Raw genomic sequence first — 21,005 nt, 5'->3', positions numbered from 1 at the left:
ATATTTGACTTCATTGAATTCGGTAGCATCAAGCTCCATGAGAATGTGGAAAGTTAGGTTTCTAGTTTAAATGTTGATGTTTGTCTCAGCCTGAATGTTCATGCCTTTAAGAGCCATCAGAATCTTTTTGGACTTTTTTTACTGTACATTTGTGTTTGTATGGGTGGTTTTCAGTTCCATATATATATTTTAAATTCATTGATATACCTGGAAGGCAGAGTAAGCAGCATAAACACCTTGTTTTTTGTTATTGTGTGAACCTGATGGAGTCAGTGCCATTTAAATGTTGACATTTTAAGAAGGTATTGAATAAATATTTTGGATTGAGGCTACAAGGGCGCAGTTATTTGGATTACATTTTTTTATTGGAGACACATATATCCACACCTATTTACTTCTGAGCAAAAAACAAAAGACAGAAAATCCGACCTGCTCCTGCCAGAATAATTTACAGCAGTTTTCTTATCAAACACTCTGTTCTTGCCATTGGATATTTTGTCTTCTCAGAGAGCATTATTCACACCTAATTGAGTTTCTGTGTTCTCAGACAGCTGAGTCATTCCTTGAATTGTGCGTATTTCAGCTGAATTATCTGTTGTGCTCGCAGTTTCATCACAATACATCATTATTTTTCTCGACAGATCTTCCCCCTCCCGCCACAAGAGACCGCCCTCCAGGTTGTAAGACGGTGTTTGTGGGGGGTCTGCCCGAGAACGCCAACGAGCAGCTCATAATGGAGGTCTTCGGACAGTGCGGCGACATCACCGCCATACGCAAAAGCAAAAAGAACTTCTGCCATATCAGATTTGCGGAAGAGTTCACCGTGGACAAGGCGCTCTTCCTGTCAGGTGAGCCATCGCTACTCGGAAACCTTTGTCACGCCCTCTGTGTAAGTGCTATTTGGTAAAAATATTTCTGTGTATTGTAGCAGATAAAATGCCACTTAGATAAATGTCAAGCAAGAATATTTAGCAGTTTCTAAGTGGGCAGCTGGAAGTAAAACTCTGATTCATTGACAATCTGAAGTAACTCACATTTTTGAGACCTGAAAGGCTTGAAACCGGGAAAGAAAAACAACTGCGTAAGAAACTCAGCATCAGTTGTGTTTTAATCACAACTGAAACAACAAAGTACACACACACACACACACACACACACACACACACACACACACACACACACACACACACACACACACACACACTGAGATCTCCTCATATGAAATATTGAAGTAGTGGTAGATTGGGAGCCTGAAGCAGGGAGAGCGGACTGAAGCAGAAACCGCCTAAGCCCCTCACTCGTTTCTTTTCCTGTTTGCACTGGCATCCGCCTCGGCCTCCCCTCTTCATCTGTGATGAGAGCTTGTTGGGCCCCTAAGTGAATTGCAGTGGGCATCATTACTGCGTCCAGCAAGAGCGCACGCACGTGTGTTTTCGCAAAAAAAACAAAAAACAAAACACACTCTCTCTCTCTCTCTCTCTCTCTCTCTCTCTCTCTCTTGATCATTTCAACCAATTAAATCCCAAAATGGGCGTGATTGCACTTTAAATCTACGACCAACCATTAGAGAAAATTGAGTGCGGAGCAGAGAGTGAGGAGAAGAAGGAAGTAGTGAGGAGAGGAGGGGGGGATGAGAAGTCAGTTCCCTCCCAAAGTTTCTCTTGTGTATTGACAGAACTATGCAGGCCTTCTTATTATAACCCCCACAGCGATAGTTTATCCTCTGAAAGTCATCCAATAAGCAAAATAGGACATTTTGAAGAGAAGTAGACCCTAATAAAATATTGTGCTCATTCATTTTCTGTGTTATCTGTAAAATGGTCTCAATATAAACCACAATGGCAACTCAGTAGAGCCAATACCTGCACCAAGTCCTCCTTATTTCAGTGAAGCTGCACCACCACACACTCAGATATCAGCCACTTAAATAGTGCTGCTCTTTTTCATCAAGTTCCCTGGGAAATCTGTGAAAATGTCGAAAAACGCGTCTCTTTTTTTCCAGTTCAGTCTTCTTTCCTCCCCCATTTGAATTTTCATTTTGGGTTTCTTTTATACTTAGTTCTACACCTGCACACACACATTCACACACAATCTACACAACACAATATCTACACACACTAATCTAATACATTAACTTTCCTTCTATCTTTCTTGTTTTTTTGTTTTTACCTGTTGCTGTCGCACTGCAGATAATATCCAACGTTTGCCCCCTGATGTTAAATGTGTCTTGTCAACTCACCCGTTGTGTCGCATTTCACAAAAACAACACAAAAAAGATGCTCTTGCTTGCAATGTTAAAGAACGTGATAAAAACATTTCTGGATCGAAACCTTTGTCCAGATCCCTGCCAAAGTTTATTTGGTTCTTTCTTTGCCTATGTTCCATCTTTCCACCAAGTTTTATGGAAATATATTCTTTTATTTTTTGTGTTATCCCACAAATAAACAAACCTCCTTGGTGTTACGAAAGGCTATGGAACGTGATTTGCTATAAAAAAAACTCCCCCACAACACGCAGACCAAAACTCATTTGTGTTACTATTCTGTCTCAGGCTCCTATTTTCCCTGTTGCTTCCTGTGAATTTTCATCAGATTCTCACCTCCAGGTGTGTTTTTTTTTCATTTGCATTAAAAAGTTGCACACTGTCTCCAATTCTGTGGATCTGTTTCATTTTGTTTGTGCTTTTCTTTCATTTTGTGAGCTGTCAAGTGTGAGACTCCAGCGATTATCATATATATATATTTGCCAAATCACTGAAAAATGAGCATAGATTAATAAAATGTGTGAATTGAATGTGTGAAGTTGTCAGAAATTAAAATCATTCGGGCTTCGCGCTGCTGCAGAGATCCAAAGTGAAAAAACACATAACTGTGTCTCGCTCAGTCTGAATCTGACGGTCGATCTTTATCACATCATTTTCTCTCCCTCCCTTTGTTTCTGTCGCTCTCTGCCGTCAAACATTTAATGACGGGACAAGAAGTCTGCAGACACACAGAGTTCAGCAGAGGCTAATGGGACGGCCGTTATTTTGCAGGTATAAGCTCCATCATTTGGAGATAATGAATAATCTGCAAAGTTTTATGGTAATGTTATGGTAATCATTGAGATATTTCAGTCTAGGAAAAACTAGTGGACCAACCACCCGTGCCACCCGCAGAGTCGTGCTGCTAACATGGCTGAAAAGCTAAATTTAGTCTGAAGTATTTTCTTTAAAAGAAATTAGAGGCATTTAAACACCTGCAGTTTGCAAATCACACTGTGAAAATGACATCAAACTGTCTGAGGAGACAGATTAACTCACTTTAATTGGTAAGTTCCCTGCTGCCCCATCTGCTTCTTCCCCATTAGACTTATATTATATATTACACATATTCCCATTTCCATCTCCCTTTCATCTCCTTTTTTTGCTTTTAATTTTCAAACTTTTGTCTGCCCAGGTTATCGTATCCGTTTGGGCTCCAGCACGGACAAGAAAGACACTGGTCGTCTTCACGTGGACTTCGCTCAGGCAAGAGACGATCTGTACGAGTGGGAGTGTCACCAGCGAATGTTGGCCAGAGAGGAGAGGCACCGGCGCAAAGTGGAGGAGGATCGCCTCCGGCCGCCCTCCCCCCCTCCCATCGTCCACTACTCGGAGCACGAGTGCAGCCAGCTGGGGGACAAGATTAAAGGTTGGTGGACATGGCCAAGTATAGATAAATACACATGTATATCGTATATCGCAGACATAACAGAGAGGAGGAGATAAAGCTTGAAATGCTGGAGAAAATGTTGTTTTAATTACGCTAAGGGCGTTTTCACGTAGAGAACAAATTGTAATTGTCACGTTGTTAATGAGCAAACTGGAGTGAAAATAGAACCAACCGTAGTGCCATTGTAATTCATGCAGACCCCACACTAACAAGGTAGTGGGAAAGGAAATCATTTGTGTGCGTGCGTGTGTGTTAATGTGCGTTTGTGTTAATGTGCGTGTGTGTTAATGTGCGTGTGTGTATGAGTGCGCTTGCAGGGAGCAGCCAAGACATAACAGGAACAGTCCCTAACTAAAGCTGGTAAAACTGACAAGATTCTCTGATGTTCTAACAAATTCAGGGAATTTGTTTTTAAGGATGTAACACGAAGGCTGTTAAAACACAGTATATATCGGTTCCCTCTGGCCTCTGCACCCCCCCCTGTCCCTCTCATCTCGTCCTCTCTCTTCCCCCCCGCTCCTCTCTGCTTATGGCTTCCATTTTCTCCCCTCTGCTCTACTTGCCATGTCTCCTCAGCTTTCTGTCAAGTTTCTGGCTGAATAAACTCGCCTCGCTAATGAGCAATGACACTTCCAGGTCTCACTCACAGTTGCCCGATAACAAAATGGCTGTGACTTTATGCCTCTCTACCATCTGCGTGTGTCTTTTCTCAGCTCTTCCCTCTTTGGCGCTGGTGTAAATAGAAAAACTGTGCGATGTTGTTTTAGCCAAGGTTTTGTTTCTGATCACTGGCTATTTACTGCAGATTTGCGTTCACTGTTTGACTGAATCTTCCGCCGACAGCATTTTTCAGTGACAGTTATATTCTCCAAACCTTTTGATGACAAGAAGCTCAACAGAGGCTCTTCTGTTCAGACCACCTCTACATCTTTTCTCAGGCATCACTGTGGTCTATAATGTTGTTTTTTTGTTATATATTTAATGTATATTTTATTCTTTTGATCCTGTATCACAGCCGTGTTTGGTTCCTTCTCTGTTTTTCATCTTTTCAGTGTCACCCTCTCCATATTATCTCTAACTTTACTTCTACGTTTTACTCAATAACACTGTGTTACATGCTTCTATATTTATTTTAAGTTCCCTGTAATCAGATGTTTATTATGTGACAAACCTGTGATCTGTGGCATATTTTAACTACTTATACATCATGACTGAAATCTTCACTTTGAAAATGATTTCAGCTCAGCAACTGTTGCTTTCAGCATCACAAGTGTCCCGGAAAACAATAAGAGGAAAGATTTTATTTTTACATACCGCAACAGAATCTTGACTCTTTCTATGTCTGCTCACCTCTCGGCCTAGACGACGGCAACTTTCACGAAGCGGTGCGTGTGCTCCTGACCTGGCTGGAACGAGGCGAAGTCAACCGCAGGAACGCAAACAACTTCTACTCCATGATCCAGTCGTCCAACAGCCACATCCGCCGGCTGATGACCGAGAAGAGTCAGCACGAGAAGGAGATGGAGGAGGCCAAAGAAAAGTTCAAGACGGCCCTCTCCGGCATAATATCTCAATGTGAGTCCTCTGTCACACACACTCGACAGACTTGGATGTGTGATGAAATATATCCTATTGGTCAGGATCACTCTGGGAGAGCTAACTCATTTAGAGCCGCTAGCATAACTCTAATGCATACATGTGCAGGAGGAGGATGCAATTGATTCCAATCCTTGTAGGTGTAAGTTTCCTTATTTTAGAACCACACACACACCTCATTCACATTTTATGGGCTACAAGGCAAAATTGTGCCTGGAGAAGTGAAATCCAGTAAAACGTAAGTATAATATTGTTCCCAGCTGCTCATTAACTCTCACATGATGCACAGAGCAGGGGTGTACACGGTTGTAAATACCTAAGTGATGCACAGTGGATATAAAGGTTATTACAGATTTATAGTCTCGTGGAGGCCGTATTGTTTGGTGCTAATTTGTTGTTTGGAGGCTGGCATTAAGGTAAGTTGAATTTCTTTCCTAAACATGACATCCTGAATATCACTGTAAGGTTTCAGTGGTGTCCCGCTCCTCCGTCATTCCGTCCAAGATATAAAGTGTCCTAAAAATCAGAGGGATAAAAATACTGGTATATTTTTTAACATACATGGATAACGAGAAGCCCAGAGATCAGAACTATTCAGTTTACCCTCATTTTAAAGTCTTAAGTAGCCCAACACGTTCACAGCATTAATATAGCAAAGGCCGGACATGTTCAGTATATGCATGCGTAGCTCATTTGGGTTTATAAAAGCCTGAAGGCAACTTAAACTGCTCCTACAGCTCCAACCTTTGGCTGCTTCAGCTGTGCAGCTGTTGGTTTGCACCACAGCCTGCGGCGCTTTGTCTCCACATATCCCACCACATGCATTTTAAATGGGATGTAAACATCCTCAAACTGAAAATCCCTTTTTTCTTTTTTTTTTTGTTTATTAGGTAGATAATAAACATAATGTGTAGACAGAGGGTGTGTGTGGCTGTTTTGTTTGGTGAGAGAGTCACGGTTCCCTCGGTTGGTGCATTACTGGTAATTTAATGATAACACAGAGAGAAACCTCCTATGAGGTCACTTTCAACTGGGAACAACTCTCTGTCCGAATCACATAAATTCAGCCTGGCGAGTCATCGAGTTGTGTCTCTGCAGTACAGTTTGTCATCTTAAAGGGTCAGTTCCCTGAGGTCGAACGGTCCATTCATGAGTCAGTCTCAGCTGTCAATCATGAAATTTCACCTCCCTCTGATAGCACCAAATAACTATCTAAAAGAAATTTAAAAAATCAATACCTGAACAAACATCAGTGTGATAAAGACTACATAAAAAGACAGAAACCATCAGCATTTGACGTGTTCTTTGACTTTTTAGTTTGGTCCATAGGAGGCGAGATTAATGAGCTATACTGCAACCAGCCACCAGGGGGTGATCAGGAAACTTTGGCTCCACTCAAAGGGAGTAGTCTTGCCATTCATCTTCATATACAGTCTATGGTTGTGTCTCACCATACATGTATATTTATATTTCATGCGCCCAGGTCTTGAGAGATTGGTAGATCTACAATAAAGGTGCAGGAAATTCAAATTGTACGGTTCAAAACATTGGAATAATAAGATATAAAATAATCCACAAACATCACTGAAAAGCTTTATTTCAGCTTCTTTCTACCATCTTGAAAACAGGTGGAATACAAATTCATGTGTGCATAATACACAGTACTTCATACAAACTGACAGCTCCGAAAGTGTGCCTGCACTGTTCTTCTCTTCCTTCACCATCGACGTGCTCCCTCAGATTACAGGGTGCAGGGAAGATGCTATTGATCCCTGCAGTGTTCTCTCTCGCTCTCTCTGCTCAGCAAACACACACGATAAGCTGGCGGTCTTATTGACTCCTCTCGTCTACATTAGGTCCTCTGGGATACACAGACCACCCACACAGGCCTGCATGACCACACACATGACAACATACAGAAACTGTCACGGAACATGTAGACGGACAGCAGCTGTCTTCAAAGACATCACATTTACGACCAGAGGAAACCATTTAAGGTCAAGTTAAAGTTTCCCCTCTTTGTCATTTTGTTACAACTTTACTGGAGCTGGAACCTTCGAGGACTGAAGGTTGTTTTAGTGCATTTTTTAAAGAAAAGAGAAATCTGCACAGGGAAGAAAATACCGTGCTACTTCAACAAGGTGTCCTTGGGCAAGGCTCTTAACAGCCGGCTGCTGTAGTGAAGTGAAGCGGCACATTGCCACTTTCACAATCCATGTTTAGCATGTTAGCATTGTAACAGTTGCTATATTAAAGACAGCAGAAGCTATATAAAATAAGCTTATCATGATTCCTTTCCCATTGACAGAAGAGGAGTTTGCCTTTCTCTTTTCCCCCCTTTGTGTTATGTTCGATGTTATGAACTCACCAACAACTGAGGCTCTTTCTCGTCTCGCTTCCTGCCAAATTATCATGTTTGCCCGGGTTTCCCATTCCCATCACTGCTGATCAGAGCCTGAGCCGATTAAAGCCTGATTCAACTGCAGAATCATTTGACCCGGGTGTGAGTGCCGATTGAATCCATTCATTGATTTAGATTCATCCGGAGATGGACCAGATTTCGTTGCAAGTCGTTGTCAAGACGCTCAAAACGACAAACGGCAGTGTCATCATGGCATAAGAATAAAGGTCAGAGGATCATCACGATCATCGGGAGTCATTAGGCAGCAGCTAGCTCACCTCCTAGTGATGGCACCCTGCATACAGAGGATGGACGTCTCCTGCAGCCCTTTGCTGCTTTGCTGCTTGTCTCGAAATACCCAATAAATATCAGTAGTTGAAATAAAAATCTGAACCAGTCTCAAGTCAAAACGAAAGTGGTTGACAGATCATCACTGCCATCTCTACTGTGGAGCCTAACCACCAGCCTGGCTAATAAAGGTCAAGTCAGCTGTAGCAGAACTACAGTTTAAAGGTCTTTATTCTGTATGAGTCAGTTTGTCATATATAATTCAAGTATGTTGCAAGAATGTATGATTTATTGAAGTCAAGTGCATGTGGGACACATCTGACCAACCATCCACAAAATAATGTGCAGGCATCAGCCGGTAAGTAGATCACACGCTTGCAGACACATGGAGCGCGCGCGCACACACACACACACACACACACACACACACACACACACACACACACACACACACACCACACACAACACACACACACACACACACACACACACACACACACACACACACACACACACACACACACACACACACACACACACACACACACACACACACACACACACACACACACAGTTCTTTACATCCCTAGTTGACTCCACTTTCTCACTCCTCTGCTCCTTCCCACCTGCCCTCTGTCTCTCTCTCTCTGTCTCTGGATGGTCTCTGGTCCTTCCCTGCATCCCGCCACAGTTGAGCAGATTGTGTCTGTATTCCAAGCTGCTTCCAAACAAAAGGCATGGGACCATTTCTCCAAAGCTCAGCGCAAGAACCTGGACATGTGGCACAAACAAGCCGAGGTTGGTACACTTTGATTTCACTCTGTTGTTCACATGATTAGACTTTTCCCCCTTTTTCTCTTCTACACCTGTCTCATTGTAAGGCTCTTTATTTCTCCACTGATTGTTAGACTGCTCACAGTCGGGGCCACATCCTGACACTTTAAGTGACACAAATGAGAAAACAAATCAGAAGTGAAAAGAACAAACTCCTCCTTACAGTAAGTACTTTGATTGAAGCCAGCATGGAGAGCAGGTGCCTGATCACCAGTGTAAGATCCATACACTCCCAGGCCCAAACCCCCTCTTCCCTCTCCTCCCCCTCCTCCACCATTGCCTTCCCTCGTGAAGGGATGCGAGCTGATGGGTGAGTTTTCCATATCAAAGGGGGTCCAGGACACAGGTAAATCTGTACAAGCCTTCTCCCCCTGCACCTGCAAATGTATTTCCTTTTGAAACATAATGAAACATAAAAGCATATTCATTTTCAAATCTACCAGCATTTTTTGCTATCCACTATCTGCTCACCATGTTCTCGGTCTAATGGAGCTTTAATCACCATGATGATGGGTTGTGTGTAATGACAAAGGGTCTGGCGTGTCTGAAAAATCCTCAGTCAACCTGTTCATGGTATTTCTAAGTGCTATATGAAGGCAACTGCACAGGCCTGGGGTTATTGAGGGCGTCGCTTTCATGTAGCACTCAGAGGGTCTGGAGTTTGTTGTCGTCCTGGGTCTAATGGAACATATATGATCATGTCAGATTGGTAAGTGTCTTTGAACCTCTGTATCCAAAAAAAAACAGCTCACGGTTTAATTTAGAGTTTGATTCAGTCACACACACACACACACAGTAATAACAGAACCTCACACAGCAGAAGCACCTGTACAAAAACTTCACAAAGGTAGGTGTTGAAAAGGAAATAAAACATGTTTCTCTAAATGCACAGCTTTTGCAGCATCATGAAAATAGTCCCAAATAATCTGAACATTAACCCTCCGACTGCAGCAGCTGTTTGTATGAACTAATGCTTATAATAGCTTGTGTCTAAGCTTAACATGAACTCAGTGAGTATGTAGAAGGCTGAATGATGCGTGTTTATATGCAAATACAGTGAGTACACAACTGGTTGTGTGACGTTGGTAAAGACCACTTCTGTGATGTTGTCTTTCCTTGCTCAGACCTTGAGGGTCTCTCAGGGATCCACTCATCTGAGAATCGCTTTCTTCTCTTTCTTTTCTCTCTCTTTCTCTCTCTCTCTTTGTATATATATATATATATTTATATATACGCTGTAGTAGGATGCATTAAGAACTGTGGATGGCAGAGGCCTCAGGGATCTTTCCATTCTCTCTCAGACTTCCTTTGTAGAGCCTCTGTGTGAACACTGCACACACCAGGGAGTACAGCATGACCAGCAATCCACTGTGGGTGGACACTCGGCTGCCGAAAATGTCCTCATTCAGAAAAATGTCGCAGTGAAGAAAATCTTTTACGTGATGCTGTGGTTCAAACTCTCTCTGTAGTCTTTTTTTTTCTTCTCATCCAGCTGGTTCACACTTTCTAATGGCAGTGAGAATAGACTTTCAAAGTGTGTGTGTGTGTGTGTGTGTGTGTGTGTGTGTGTGTGTGTGTGTGTGTGTGTGTGTGTGTGTGTGTGTGTGTGTGTGTGTGTGTGTGTGTGTGTCTTGATCATCCCAGAGACAATGATGACTTGTAAGTGAAAGGATTAATTCAGAGAAGAATTGAGAAGAACCTGCAGATAATGATCACCTGACTCTGCAGGTCCACTCACAGTTGCTCCACAGTGTTCGGTAGCCCTCAGCTTATTGTAATTGTTTTAAACTTGACTTTTGGCCGACAGCTTCACACTCACTAATATTTCACACTCATATGCGCTTATTTTCACTGGTTTATGCGGCGCGATGTTGCACTGTAGAGCCCTGCTCTTAAACACCAGCAGGATGAGGGAAGTGAAACACAGCAGACTGCAGCGATAACACAATCTGATTTTGATCTGTGTTATTTCACCCAATATTGATCCGTTAAAATATTTCAGGATCGCTGATCTCACATCGATCATATTCTGCAGACATGCCTCAGAGGCTGCAGTGTGTAGGACCGGCAGCCACTGGCCAGTGTAAAGAGCATAGGTAAGTAAGTGCAGTTGCTCAGGGGTAGTTTATCATCAAATAGACAGCCAGTGTTTCTCTCAGTCATATTGTATATTCAGTATGATTCTCTGGCCGGGAGGTGAAATATAGAAAGAACAAGCAGCAGTGTTGAGAAGCTGCAGCTCCCGGGCAGAATCGGATAACAGCTGCCTCCCTCTATCAGTGTTCTTATGCTTGTGTGTATGCAGTTGACGTGTCAGCGTGCACAGGTTGGCCCCCTACACACACACACCATATGGTTGTGTGTCTATGTGCGTGTGTAGAGTACCTGTTTGACCTCCGCCATGGGCTCAGGCTGATAACGTCAGCTGACAGATGGCGGGAAGTTTATTTACTCTTGGACAGCTTTTTGGTCCCTTTAGCTTTTCAGGTGCATTTCTCAGCCTGTTGTTGTGAATATTGAATTGATAGAAACCTACGTCTCCATCCGATGCAGATGGAACAAATATCCTGAAAAGATGATATTGACTCAGTCCCAGTCGTGTTTCGATTTCTTTCTGCATAACCTATGTCCACTTTGTTAAAGTTTTGATGCTGTATATTGTAGTGTAGTAAAATGGCAAAGTTCAATAAGGTCATAAATACTTGAGAACATATGAAGTATTTCAAAAATATTTTTGTTCGAATAAAACAAAAAATCAGTTTATTGTTTTTTTTCTGCAATCTACCCACGTTTACATCTCTCAGTGCCGGCGGTTTACTCACATTTCATGGATATTTTTCTTGTGATTGGATGTGGCTCAGAAGATGGAGTGAGTCGTCCACTAACCCAAAGATCGGTGGTTCGATTCCTGGCTCTTCCAGTCCAAAGTGTATGAACTGTCCTTGGGCAAAATATTGAACTGCAGAAAAAGTTCAGCGTAAAGAATATAAGAATGTGCATGTGAATGAGACTGGAAAAGTGCTAAATATACCTTCAACCCTCTGAAAGAAAAGGGAGTTATCAGTGTCTGCCTCCTTACAGCGTAGTTTGCTGTGCCCTCTACTCTCCTGCTCCTGCAGTATTGGATCTTTTTCCTGACACGTGTGCACCACTGTAGCTCAAACACCTACTCTCCACAGGGAATGAAAGCTGAATGGCTTTTAAAAACCTCATACGAGCACAGAGTCTCACAGAGAGCATGGCCACGGTTTGGTGCAATGTGTGTAATGTATCACAAAGATTTTGTTTGTTTTGCTTCTCTCTCGACACAGACCCGGAGGGTTCGGTCTCATTTACAGCCAAACCAATTCACTGTGTTGTCCTTGATCTTTAAACCGTTTTGAAACCTGCTTCTGGTTCCTGGTGTTCCCGACAGATGTAGTCATTAGCGAGTCTCTCTGTGATGGTGAAATGAAACGGGGAAGGTTGGTATTTTATACTTTATGCTGGTGTTCCTAGATGTTACAGGGCTTTGGCACAGGGCCGAAAAGGGGCCACAATTTACAGGGGGGCCAATTATACGTCCAACATCCTTGCATTACTAGTTTTTTTTTTCGTAAGACTACTGGCAGGACAGAGGCCAATAAGATTTCAGCTGGGACTAGTGCCCCCTGGCCCCACCCCTGGATCTGCTCAAGCTTTGACGTGTTTAATTGGAGCCGTGGTCGTCTTTGTCTTATACTCACTAAGCTGCATTTTATCCAAGTAACAAGAAGAGGGAAGTACAAAACTGTGGGGTCTGGCTACATTTGTGCTGCCATCTGCCCTATTGCTATGCCGGAGGAATTGAGCCCCGTCTCTGAGACCATCCTTTTCATCTTCAGTCATCCACACTCCTTTGTTCTGCACTCATCTAAGTTTCCCTTACACCTAATGCATAACAACAACGGTGGGATCAAAGAGGTGCATCACTGATAATCTACTACTCCACCTGGCACCTGTAAAAATGTGCATCCCCCCATGAGATGCTGCAGATCTGACCCGCCCGTCTTTCTGTTGTGTTTTTCAGGAGATTAGAAACATGCACAACGAGCAGCTGATGGGCATCAGACGAGAGGAGGAGATGGAGATGTCGGATGACGATATGGAGGACATGCCTGACAGCAAAGACTCTGAGGACTCTGGTATGTAAACGCATTCTCAGTTCAAGACTTCCTGTCAAAACGACAGGCCGTGCGCTGATCAACATCTCCAGAGGATGAACAGAGAGGTGTTTCAGAACCAAGGGAGACAGCTGCATTTTGCTGAAATGTCAGAATCGGACGACCGTCTCGCAGCTTCGCATAAATTAAGTAAAAATATTTGAAGTGTATCAAGATGCGTACACCAAACACGCTTTTACCGGGTTGACGTTGAGAGTAGCTGCTGAACGACATCCACCCAAGTCCACCCCTGTGAGTGCACACAACAACTCATTAGTGTGTGTGTGTTTGAGTGTGAGTCTGTCCACACCTGCCAGCTGCCGTCTAATTTCAGACTGGGGTCCCACTAAAGTGCCATAAACTTGTGTTTTCCTCTCAGAGGAGCCTCTTTGTGTTTGCTGAAGCAACAAAAACTAACAGTGCCGCTAACTTCTCAATCCCCACTATAATAAGTCTGGAGTAGTCACCACGGCAACATGCTACAACCGTCACCACCGCGCGCGACGTTATCGCTCATCTTGTGTTATTTGCCGTCTCTCCGTGTTGTTTTGCGTTTGTCATGTACTTTTTCTTCTCTCCTGTTAATCACTGTGATCTCTGCCATTTGCTAATTTGACAGCTCCTCTAATCAGCATGCAAATGTATGTAAATACAGTCCTGAGCTCCTGAAAGCCGCAGCTCTAAATAGCAAACTTGCTATTTAACTATCAGTCATTGGCATTGCTGTCCAAGACCTGTCATCTCACTGGATGCCGCAGCATTGGCTGAGGTGACGGGTGTTAATGTGACACTTCTGGTAAATGTGTTAACAAGCCGACAGTTACACCCCTTTATTCACTAACCTTTAAGCGAAGGGGCATGTTTACACATCAACCAGCGCGGCTGAACACACCTGCGTTATGACTTCAGCCTCTCGGAAAGTCAATCGATGTTCTGCGTACGGCTCTTACAGAATAGAAAGCAAAAGAAACTGCTCATATGCGTGACTGTATACCTAAAGGTTTGGGTGTGTGTGCCTGCGTGTGTGTGTGCCTGCGTGTGTGTGTGCGTGCGCTCATGCGTGCGGATACCTGCAGGTCGATACCGCGCCTGTTATGTAACAGGAGGGGAATTGCTCAGAATCTGGCCAAGCGGTTGACATCTCCTCACACCGAGCTGATGAGGCTCTCAGATCAATACTCTCCTCACCTCGAACCTTCATTTTGCCGCGAGAAAAGTACACGCAAACGTGGCGCGGACGCACACACACTCACCCAGCAAGAGTTCATTAACACTGCCAATGCTCCTCCATGATAGACTGCAGGCAGCACTCATGAACACCCACACGAAACCTAACCAGACACGCTTTCATGCACATTGACACACACACACACACACACACACACACACACACACACACACACACACACACACACACACGCATAGACTGGCACAAGATGGGGCTTATCTCCCAAGTCCAGTCGGTGTATTGCACTTTCCCTAAGAGCTTTCCCTCGAGGTCCACAGGGGGAGAGCCGAGCTGATAACACTGGACGTCTCTTGAGCTGAGCAGGTCTCATATAATAATAACTCCCACTGTCTCCTCTCTCTGCTCAATAGGTCAGGTCAAAATGAGCAGTAAAGAGCTCTCGGACCAAACTCTCTGGGATTATCACCGCTTTCAGTGGTCTGTGTTAATATACTGGAGGTGTTTTATTATCTGAGGTGGGAGTATTCAAATGACAATTTCCTGGTAGCGTGACAACATCGCACCTTGAGAATTATTTTTTGTTTGGTAGGAGAGTTAGAAATTTGGCAGATTGTGGGAGGCTATAAATAATACAATACCCTTGACATGAAGCCACTGTTTCTAAGTAGAAAAGGGTCAAATCAGAGTAGCAGCAAATTCAGAGCATTGGTTACCGAAAATAATTTAATTTCAACAGTTTTGTGTGCAGCTTTCACCCAATCACATCCTACTACTTTGCTAATTTAGACAGACAAGATCTTTGCCTGAAATACTCTGTCCCAGAGGAAACAGCTGAGATATTTTTATCAGCGGATATCTATCAAGAGAAATTTTTTGGCCTTTTTGTGTTTCAAAACACCTGAAAATGAGCATGAGGTAAAAATGAGCTCCACCATTTTGCCGTTACAGTTTGAATTTGAATGAATAATGCTCACCCCCTCATGATCCTCTGCAATATTACTGTGCTGAAACTCAAATGAACGAGGAGTAATTCACTCAGGACTGCAAATATCACAGTGAAACTGAATTTTTACTTTGGGGAAAAAAGTTATATTTTCACAGAAGAGCCAGGTCGGGGAGAACATTGGAAAAGAGGATCAAAGCTCACATTGTGATACTGAGATCTAGGCGGGGAATAATTTGTTGTGAAATATGTAAAACTAACAACTGAACTGACAGTGATGTAAACCCTGTTTGTAAAGACCTGATATTAAAGGGATTGTTCACCCAAAAATGTTAATTCACTCGTTATCTACTCACTACTGTGCCGATGGAGGGGCGGGTGAAGTGTTTCAGGGGTAAACAGCGTTGCAGCCAAATCCAAAACAATTGAACTAATTGGTATCCTCCTAGTTACTGCTGCAGTAACTGCAGCTATCACCAGTTATCGCGAGAACTGCGGTGAACTATCCCTTTAACTTATGTCTAATTAGAGGTGGACAGCAGTAAGACCACACTCTGAGGTGGTCTGGGAACGTGAAGGACCACCTAATCAGCTGACATCCTCTGACCCACTACAGTTTCTCAGTGTCCATATGTTGAATTATTTGTGGCCACCACCACGATAAACACTGATCAACACATAATAATTTCCCTTTTTTGTCAAATGGAGGAAATCTTTTTTCATGGTACATGTACATGCTCGTCATTGATTCATTTTAGATGTTGATACCAGGTCTGAATAGGACAGATAAAGTAGGAGCATATTATATTCTGTTCTTTACCTATATGTTTCTAGGTGTATCCCAAGCAGAAGCCTTAAAGGAGGAGAACGACTCGCTGCGCTGCCAGCTGGACGCCTACAGGAACGAGGTGGAGCTGCTCAAACAGGAGCAGGGCAAGAACCAACCGATGAGGAGCGAGGAGGACACCACGCACTCACAGCAACTCAGCTTCCTCCAGCAGGCTCTGCAAGGCATGCAGAAGGTAGAGCTTATATATTACACAAGCATAGAGATACTCTTCTTCAGTCTTTCATCCTCCAGTTAGTTTAATCTCCTATTCATTTCTGTGAGGCACCAGGTTTCTTTAAGAACAGGGCTGCTCAGATTAACCCATTGAATTTACCCGTGCACAATGAAAACCTCAGCTGTCATTTATTCATGAGACCCACCCAGCACTTTAAAAGAAAACTAAGAGCTATCTGGGAGCAGGCGTGAAAAGTACAGCTGTCTGGAACAGCTGTTAGACTTTTATGAAGAGCTACTAAAAAATAATATTTTCAGATTCACTGTGGTTATTGGAAGGCTTATTCGCAGTTGGAATGGGTTTTACTTGAGATCGGAGGCTTGTGTGTTTCAAACTGTGCATAGATACTTCTTGGAACTAGCCCAAGGTTATTAAAACTATTTCAGCCCATTTATTCAAAGAAAGAGAATGAAAACTATTGAATTTTTGGTCGTGTTTTGAAAGTGTGCCTTGAATTTCCTACAATACACGTTTGCTTCTCAATGCTGTCTGAGAATGTTTTCAGTCTTCTCTTTTCAAATTAAACCCATCTCAGCGGTTGGTATAACTAACTGTGATTGGGTTTATTGACAACAACAGAGATAGAACAACAAAGTTCTGCTCCTAGTTCAATTGTTGTCTCTTGTGTTTTCACAGTCCAACAGCTTTTACACGTTCAATGTGGGGTATTAAGAAGTAAATAGGAACAAAAACACTAGAATACAGTTCAATGGCATAGTAAATGTGAATGTACCCTAAGTTGATCGGGCCAAATATAACGAGCAATGCAATAAATCCTACTTTCATCGTGATTTTAATATTCTTGGAGTTTAATCTTTAGATTTTTGTTAGTTGTATCCACTGACATGTACATTTTAATGCATTTTGAGGCTACAGCTGTCGCCATCTTAACAGTCACCGTGGCTGAAGGTCTTATTCTGCTCTGCAGTCGTACAGACGGCACCTCTGTTACTTCTGTTAGCATCTCCTCTTTGAACAGAACCACTCTTTGGAATCCAGATGTCTGCTGCAGCAGCCTGTGCCATAACTCCGAAGCTAGACTCACTCACTTGTCCAATAAAATACAGTTGATTCTCTGGGTTTAGTTACAAAGGAGACGCCGTATCATCACATAACATCAATAGAGGATGGTAGCGATGAGACGTCATTTGGTCCATGAATCTATTTCTTCCAAGAAAGTCAAATCATCCGTGTCTCTCACCTCTGAACAAGAGATATCTTGGGCAGTGTAAGAAACAGTTTTACTAATCAGCAGCTACAGTTTGTTATTCCAAAGTTGTTGAATGAGACTTTGCATCTAAACTTGTCCATTTGTCAAGTCCATTTATATTTCATCAGTTCTCATTCTCAAAAGTTGCTTCTTATTCAGTTGTGTAAATATGTTTTTTTTTTGTCATAGTTTTCATTAATGAAATTAACACGCTGCCTGCAGACATATCTTCCCAGTTTATATCTCCCATGCTGTGTTTATGAAAAGATTAGGTGAAGGGATTAAATGAACTGGAAGACAAGGAAATTGGAAACCTCTTCTTGGCAGGGTCCGTGTGTCGTATCACGCAGTCACACAGATTGCAATGAAATCCTATCAGCGTACTTACAACTTGTTTTCCTCTTTTGTGAAATAAAGTGAATGTAATAAACAAAAAAATAACTAGTCTAGCGGTGCAGGTAAGAACTCCCAGCTGTAAAAACGCCCCTGCGACTCTCAAGGCCTCTTCTTTTTTTCCATTGAAATTAACGCAGCAGGAGGTGAATCTTTTCATCTGTGTTTAGCAGATAAACTTCACAGGACAAATTATCTATCAAAGCTTTCTCAACGCCAGCTCTCACATCACCCAAAGCAAGAATAAAACGCAAATGAGTGTTAATTCTCTTGTGATATTTTACCTTTACACAGTATGTAATTTTCCAAAAGATGTGGAAAATTGCTCCCCATGGACACATTCTGTACATGATGAAAAAAATTATAAAAGTGTCTTATCTTGACACTTCACTCCAGTGTCGAATTGTTTTTTATGTGCAGGGATTACATGCTAAATATTAATAAGACAAAAGACTGATTGGTCTTCGTCTTTCAAAGCAGTTTGTGTACGAGGTCGGCGTCGTCACGGTTACTTGGTTCACTGTAACATTAGTGGCTCACTGTTTTTCCATCTTTTGCAGCAACTGTTGAAAATGAGAGACGAATTAAAACAGCGGGAGGTCGAGCTGGAGAAGAGCATGGAGGACAAGCAGCAGCTGAAGAGCCAAGTGCAGACGCTGAAGGACGGTTTGGAGAACCTGCAGAACACACACCTAATGCAGGTGGGTTCCACACAAAACACACCTCGGTCTGCTGGGTTGCCTGAGAAGAGTCGAACGTGTTTTGCTTCATAAGAAGGTTTTTTTACTGGGTTGCTTTGTTTGTTTGAGAGTGAAAACTTTGTAATTTGCACTTTAATAAGAAATAAATTAGTTCAAGATGAGTTTCAGGGAAGACGCTGTAGAAATGAATTGTCAGTGAAGAAAGAGATTGCTGTAGTATGTGGTTTTTGTTTGAGAAAATGACTCAATAATTTGAACAGTTTTAGAACTTTGCTCATCAGTTATCACAAAAGTAGCTGTTTTCATCCGTCTAACTTCTCTTACTAACTTCTGAGGTGTTTGTGTGAGGTAGTTTTTCAGTGTCCAGAAACATTTAAGGACAGTTTACAGTTTCACCCATTTCAATATATTGAGATATATATCGTGTATCGCGATATAGCCTAAAAATATTGCCTTATTTGTTTTAGGCCATATCGCCCATCCCTACGCTGACCTGTTAGTTAGTGGACGACCCGCTCTACCTCTTGATCCACAGTTGCAGTCTTACGTCATCTTCAATCTCCTGGTTTTTTTCGTCCAATCCTCTGAGCAGCACGTTCTCACTGCATCCTCATTTAAAAAAGAAATAAGATATCCATTCATTTCCTGAGTAGAAACAGATTGAACATAAAGATGACCACAGTTGTTTCCTCATTTATCTGAAACAGAGATTTTATGTTACTCTCACTCCTGAACAGTTTGTCCTTTGGGCCTCGTCTGCGCCGGCATCACACAAAGCGGTCATTTTGCTTGGATTGACAGAGAGGCAGAAACTAAGCGATCATATCGATCTCACCATGCACACAGAGTAATAATGTGATCACCAGATGGGGAGATATTACTTGTAGACTGGTGTCGTCTCCGAGCCGTTAAAGGCCACATCGTCTGTTGGAGCCACTCCCTCTACATTATTCTTTCATCACTACATCACATTTGTTGTTTGATTGAATGTGTTGCTCCCACCGACGCGTGTTTTTCCCCCCAACAAACTTCCATCTAATATTGATTAGTGTTGTGCCGCACGGTTACAAGGGTACACAGTTAAATTCAGTGCAGAACAATCTTATTAAACAGCTTCAAGTGTAATTTTTCTCCGTTTGACACGTTGTGTTTACTAATGTTTCAGGTGTTGTCCCTTATTCCCAGAATCCGAGCACTAATGTTTGTTAATGTTCCCTCTGGCTCGGTGTAATGAGAGGAAGGACTGTCATCAAAATGAGCCTCAGGTTCAATCACCTATTAAATTGGATAATAACACAAACAAGAGGCTCTGGATACAGGTGGGAAGCTGCTGCGCGTCTCTCTGCTCGGAGACGTACAAGCCGACTACAGACGTCGTGTAACGCAGACGGGAATTTGTCATTTGTTCACTTTGGAGATTTCTCCACGCCATCAGTTCTCCTTCACTGGTCCAATCAGTGTCCCTGCTGTCGCCAAGCTGTCACCACACATTACCACATCGACTCAGTGCAGGTCATTGGAGCCATTAACCTTTTTATTACCATTATGTTCGCAACAAACGCCTTTATCATTATTTCCGTGTATATTTCAGTGCTGCCACTAGCAATTGTTTTTCATTTTTGATTGATCTAGTGATTATGTCTCTAATTAAAGGGGCACGCAAGTGATTTAGTTCTGCATTTCTGTAAAGAGTTTCACAAAAAATATGAGATATCCAGACTTTTATTCCCTTACAGCGTTGTTATTTTACCCTTCCTGCTTCGTGGATGTGTCTTTTTGAGTCTATACCACAGTGTGTAATGCAGGATCACACAGTAAACATTACACTTATAGAGTCACAACTCAAACGGAAATGATGACATCAGGGAATCATCCTTTAGAGCCACAGAAGACATCATATAATAATAATTAGTCTAAAAGGTGTGTTTTGAGGCAGGATTTGAAGATGGACAGAAAGTGAAAGTGGTTAAAGGGTCTCAGAGACGAGGGGCTGCACAGGTGAAGGCTCTAGACCCCATAGATGATAAGCGGATAGGAGGAGGAGGAGTGCAGAGGATGGAAGAGGAAGATTGTTTGAATAGGTGTGTAGGTAAAAAGGAGGTCTGAGAGGTACGGCGGTGCCTTAAAGTTAAGAAGGAGAATCTTGAATTCAATATGATGTTTTACGGTGTAGTTATTGGAGGACAGGAGTGATGTGATATATAACAAGCTGCAGGCGTCAGTATGATTTAACCAAACTGCTTCACAACAGTATATCGAACTCTCTGCCTCCCCGACCTCGGTGTTACTTTCTCAAAGTGGCCGGCCAACATTCATGCCCACGTAGCGCAGGAACTGGCCTGGTGTGGAGAAGTGTGACATTAGGAATATTTGACCTTTTCACATCTGCTCCAATTTTCCACTCAGTTACTCTTTGTGTGTACAGCGCAAAATGTTAACCTCACTAACAAGAGGCTTTTCACCTTTGATTGTGGCCAGTCAGAAATACTTTTGCTTTCAGACCCAGTCGGACG

The 21,005-nt window shown here is 42.7% G+C and overlaps 1 protein-coding gene across 8 annotated transcripts in view; it reads left to right on the top strand.

Moving 5' to 3' along the window:
- enox2 (ecto-NOX disulfide-thiol exchanger 2) overlaps positions 1 to 21,005 on the top strand; it is a 163,445-nt gene that overhangs the window by 131,391 nt on the left and 11,049 nt on the right. For all 8 annotated transcript variants that reach the window (XM_035161740.2, XM_035161739.2, XM_035161737.2 and 5 more), the window contains 7 exons: positions 642 to 848; positions 3,438 to 3,671; positions 5,055 to 5,267; positions 8,669 to 8,775; positions 12,860 to 12,974; positions 15,959 to 16,146; positions 18,352 to 18,492. In XM_035161740.2, coding sequence (XP_035017631.1) covers positions 642 to 848; positions 3,438 to 3,671; positions 5,055 to 5,267; positions 8,669 to 8,775; positions 12,860 to 12,974; positions 15,959 to 16,146; positions 18,352 to 18,492 — 1,205 coding nt within the window. The remainder of the gene's footprint in view (positions 1 to 641; positions 849 to 3,437; positions 3,672 to 5,054; positions 5,268 to 8,668; positions 8,776 to 12,859; positions 12,975 to 15,958; positions 16,147 to 18,351; positions 18,493 to 21,005) is intronic.

The sequence above is a fragment of the Hippoglossus stenolepis genome, chromosome 7, assembly GCF_022539355.2.
Source record: "Hippoglossus stenolepis isolate QCI-W04-F060 chromosome 7, HSTE1.2, whole genome shotgun sequence".
NCBI lineage: Eukaryota > Metazoa > Chordata > Actinopteri > Pleuronectiformes > Pleuronectidae > Hippoglossus > Hippoglossus stenolepis.
This window is presented reverse-complemented; position numbering and strand designations above follow the sequence as displayed.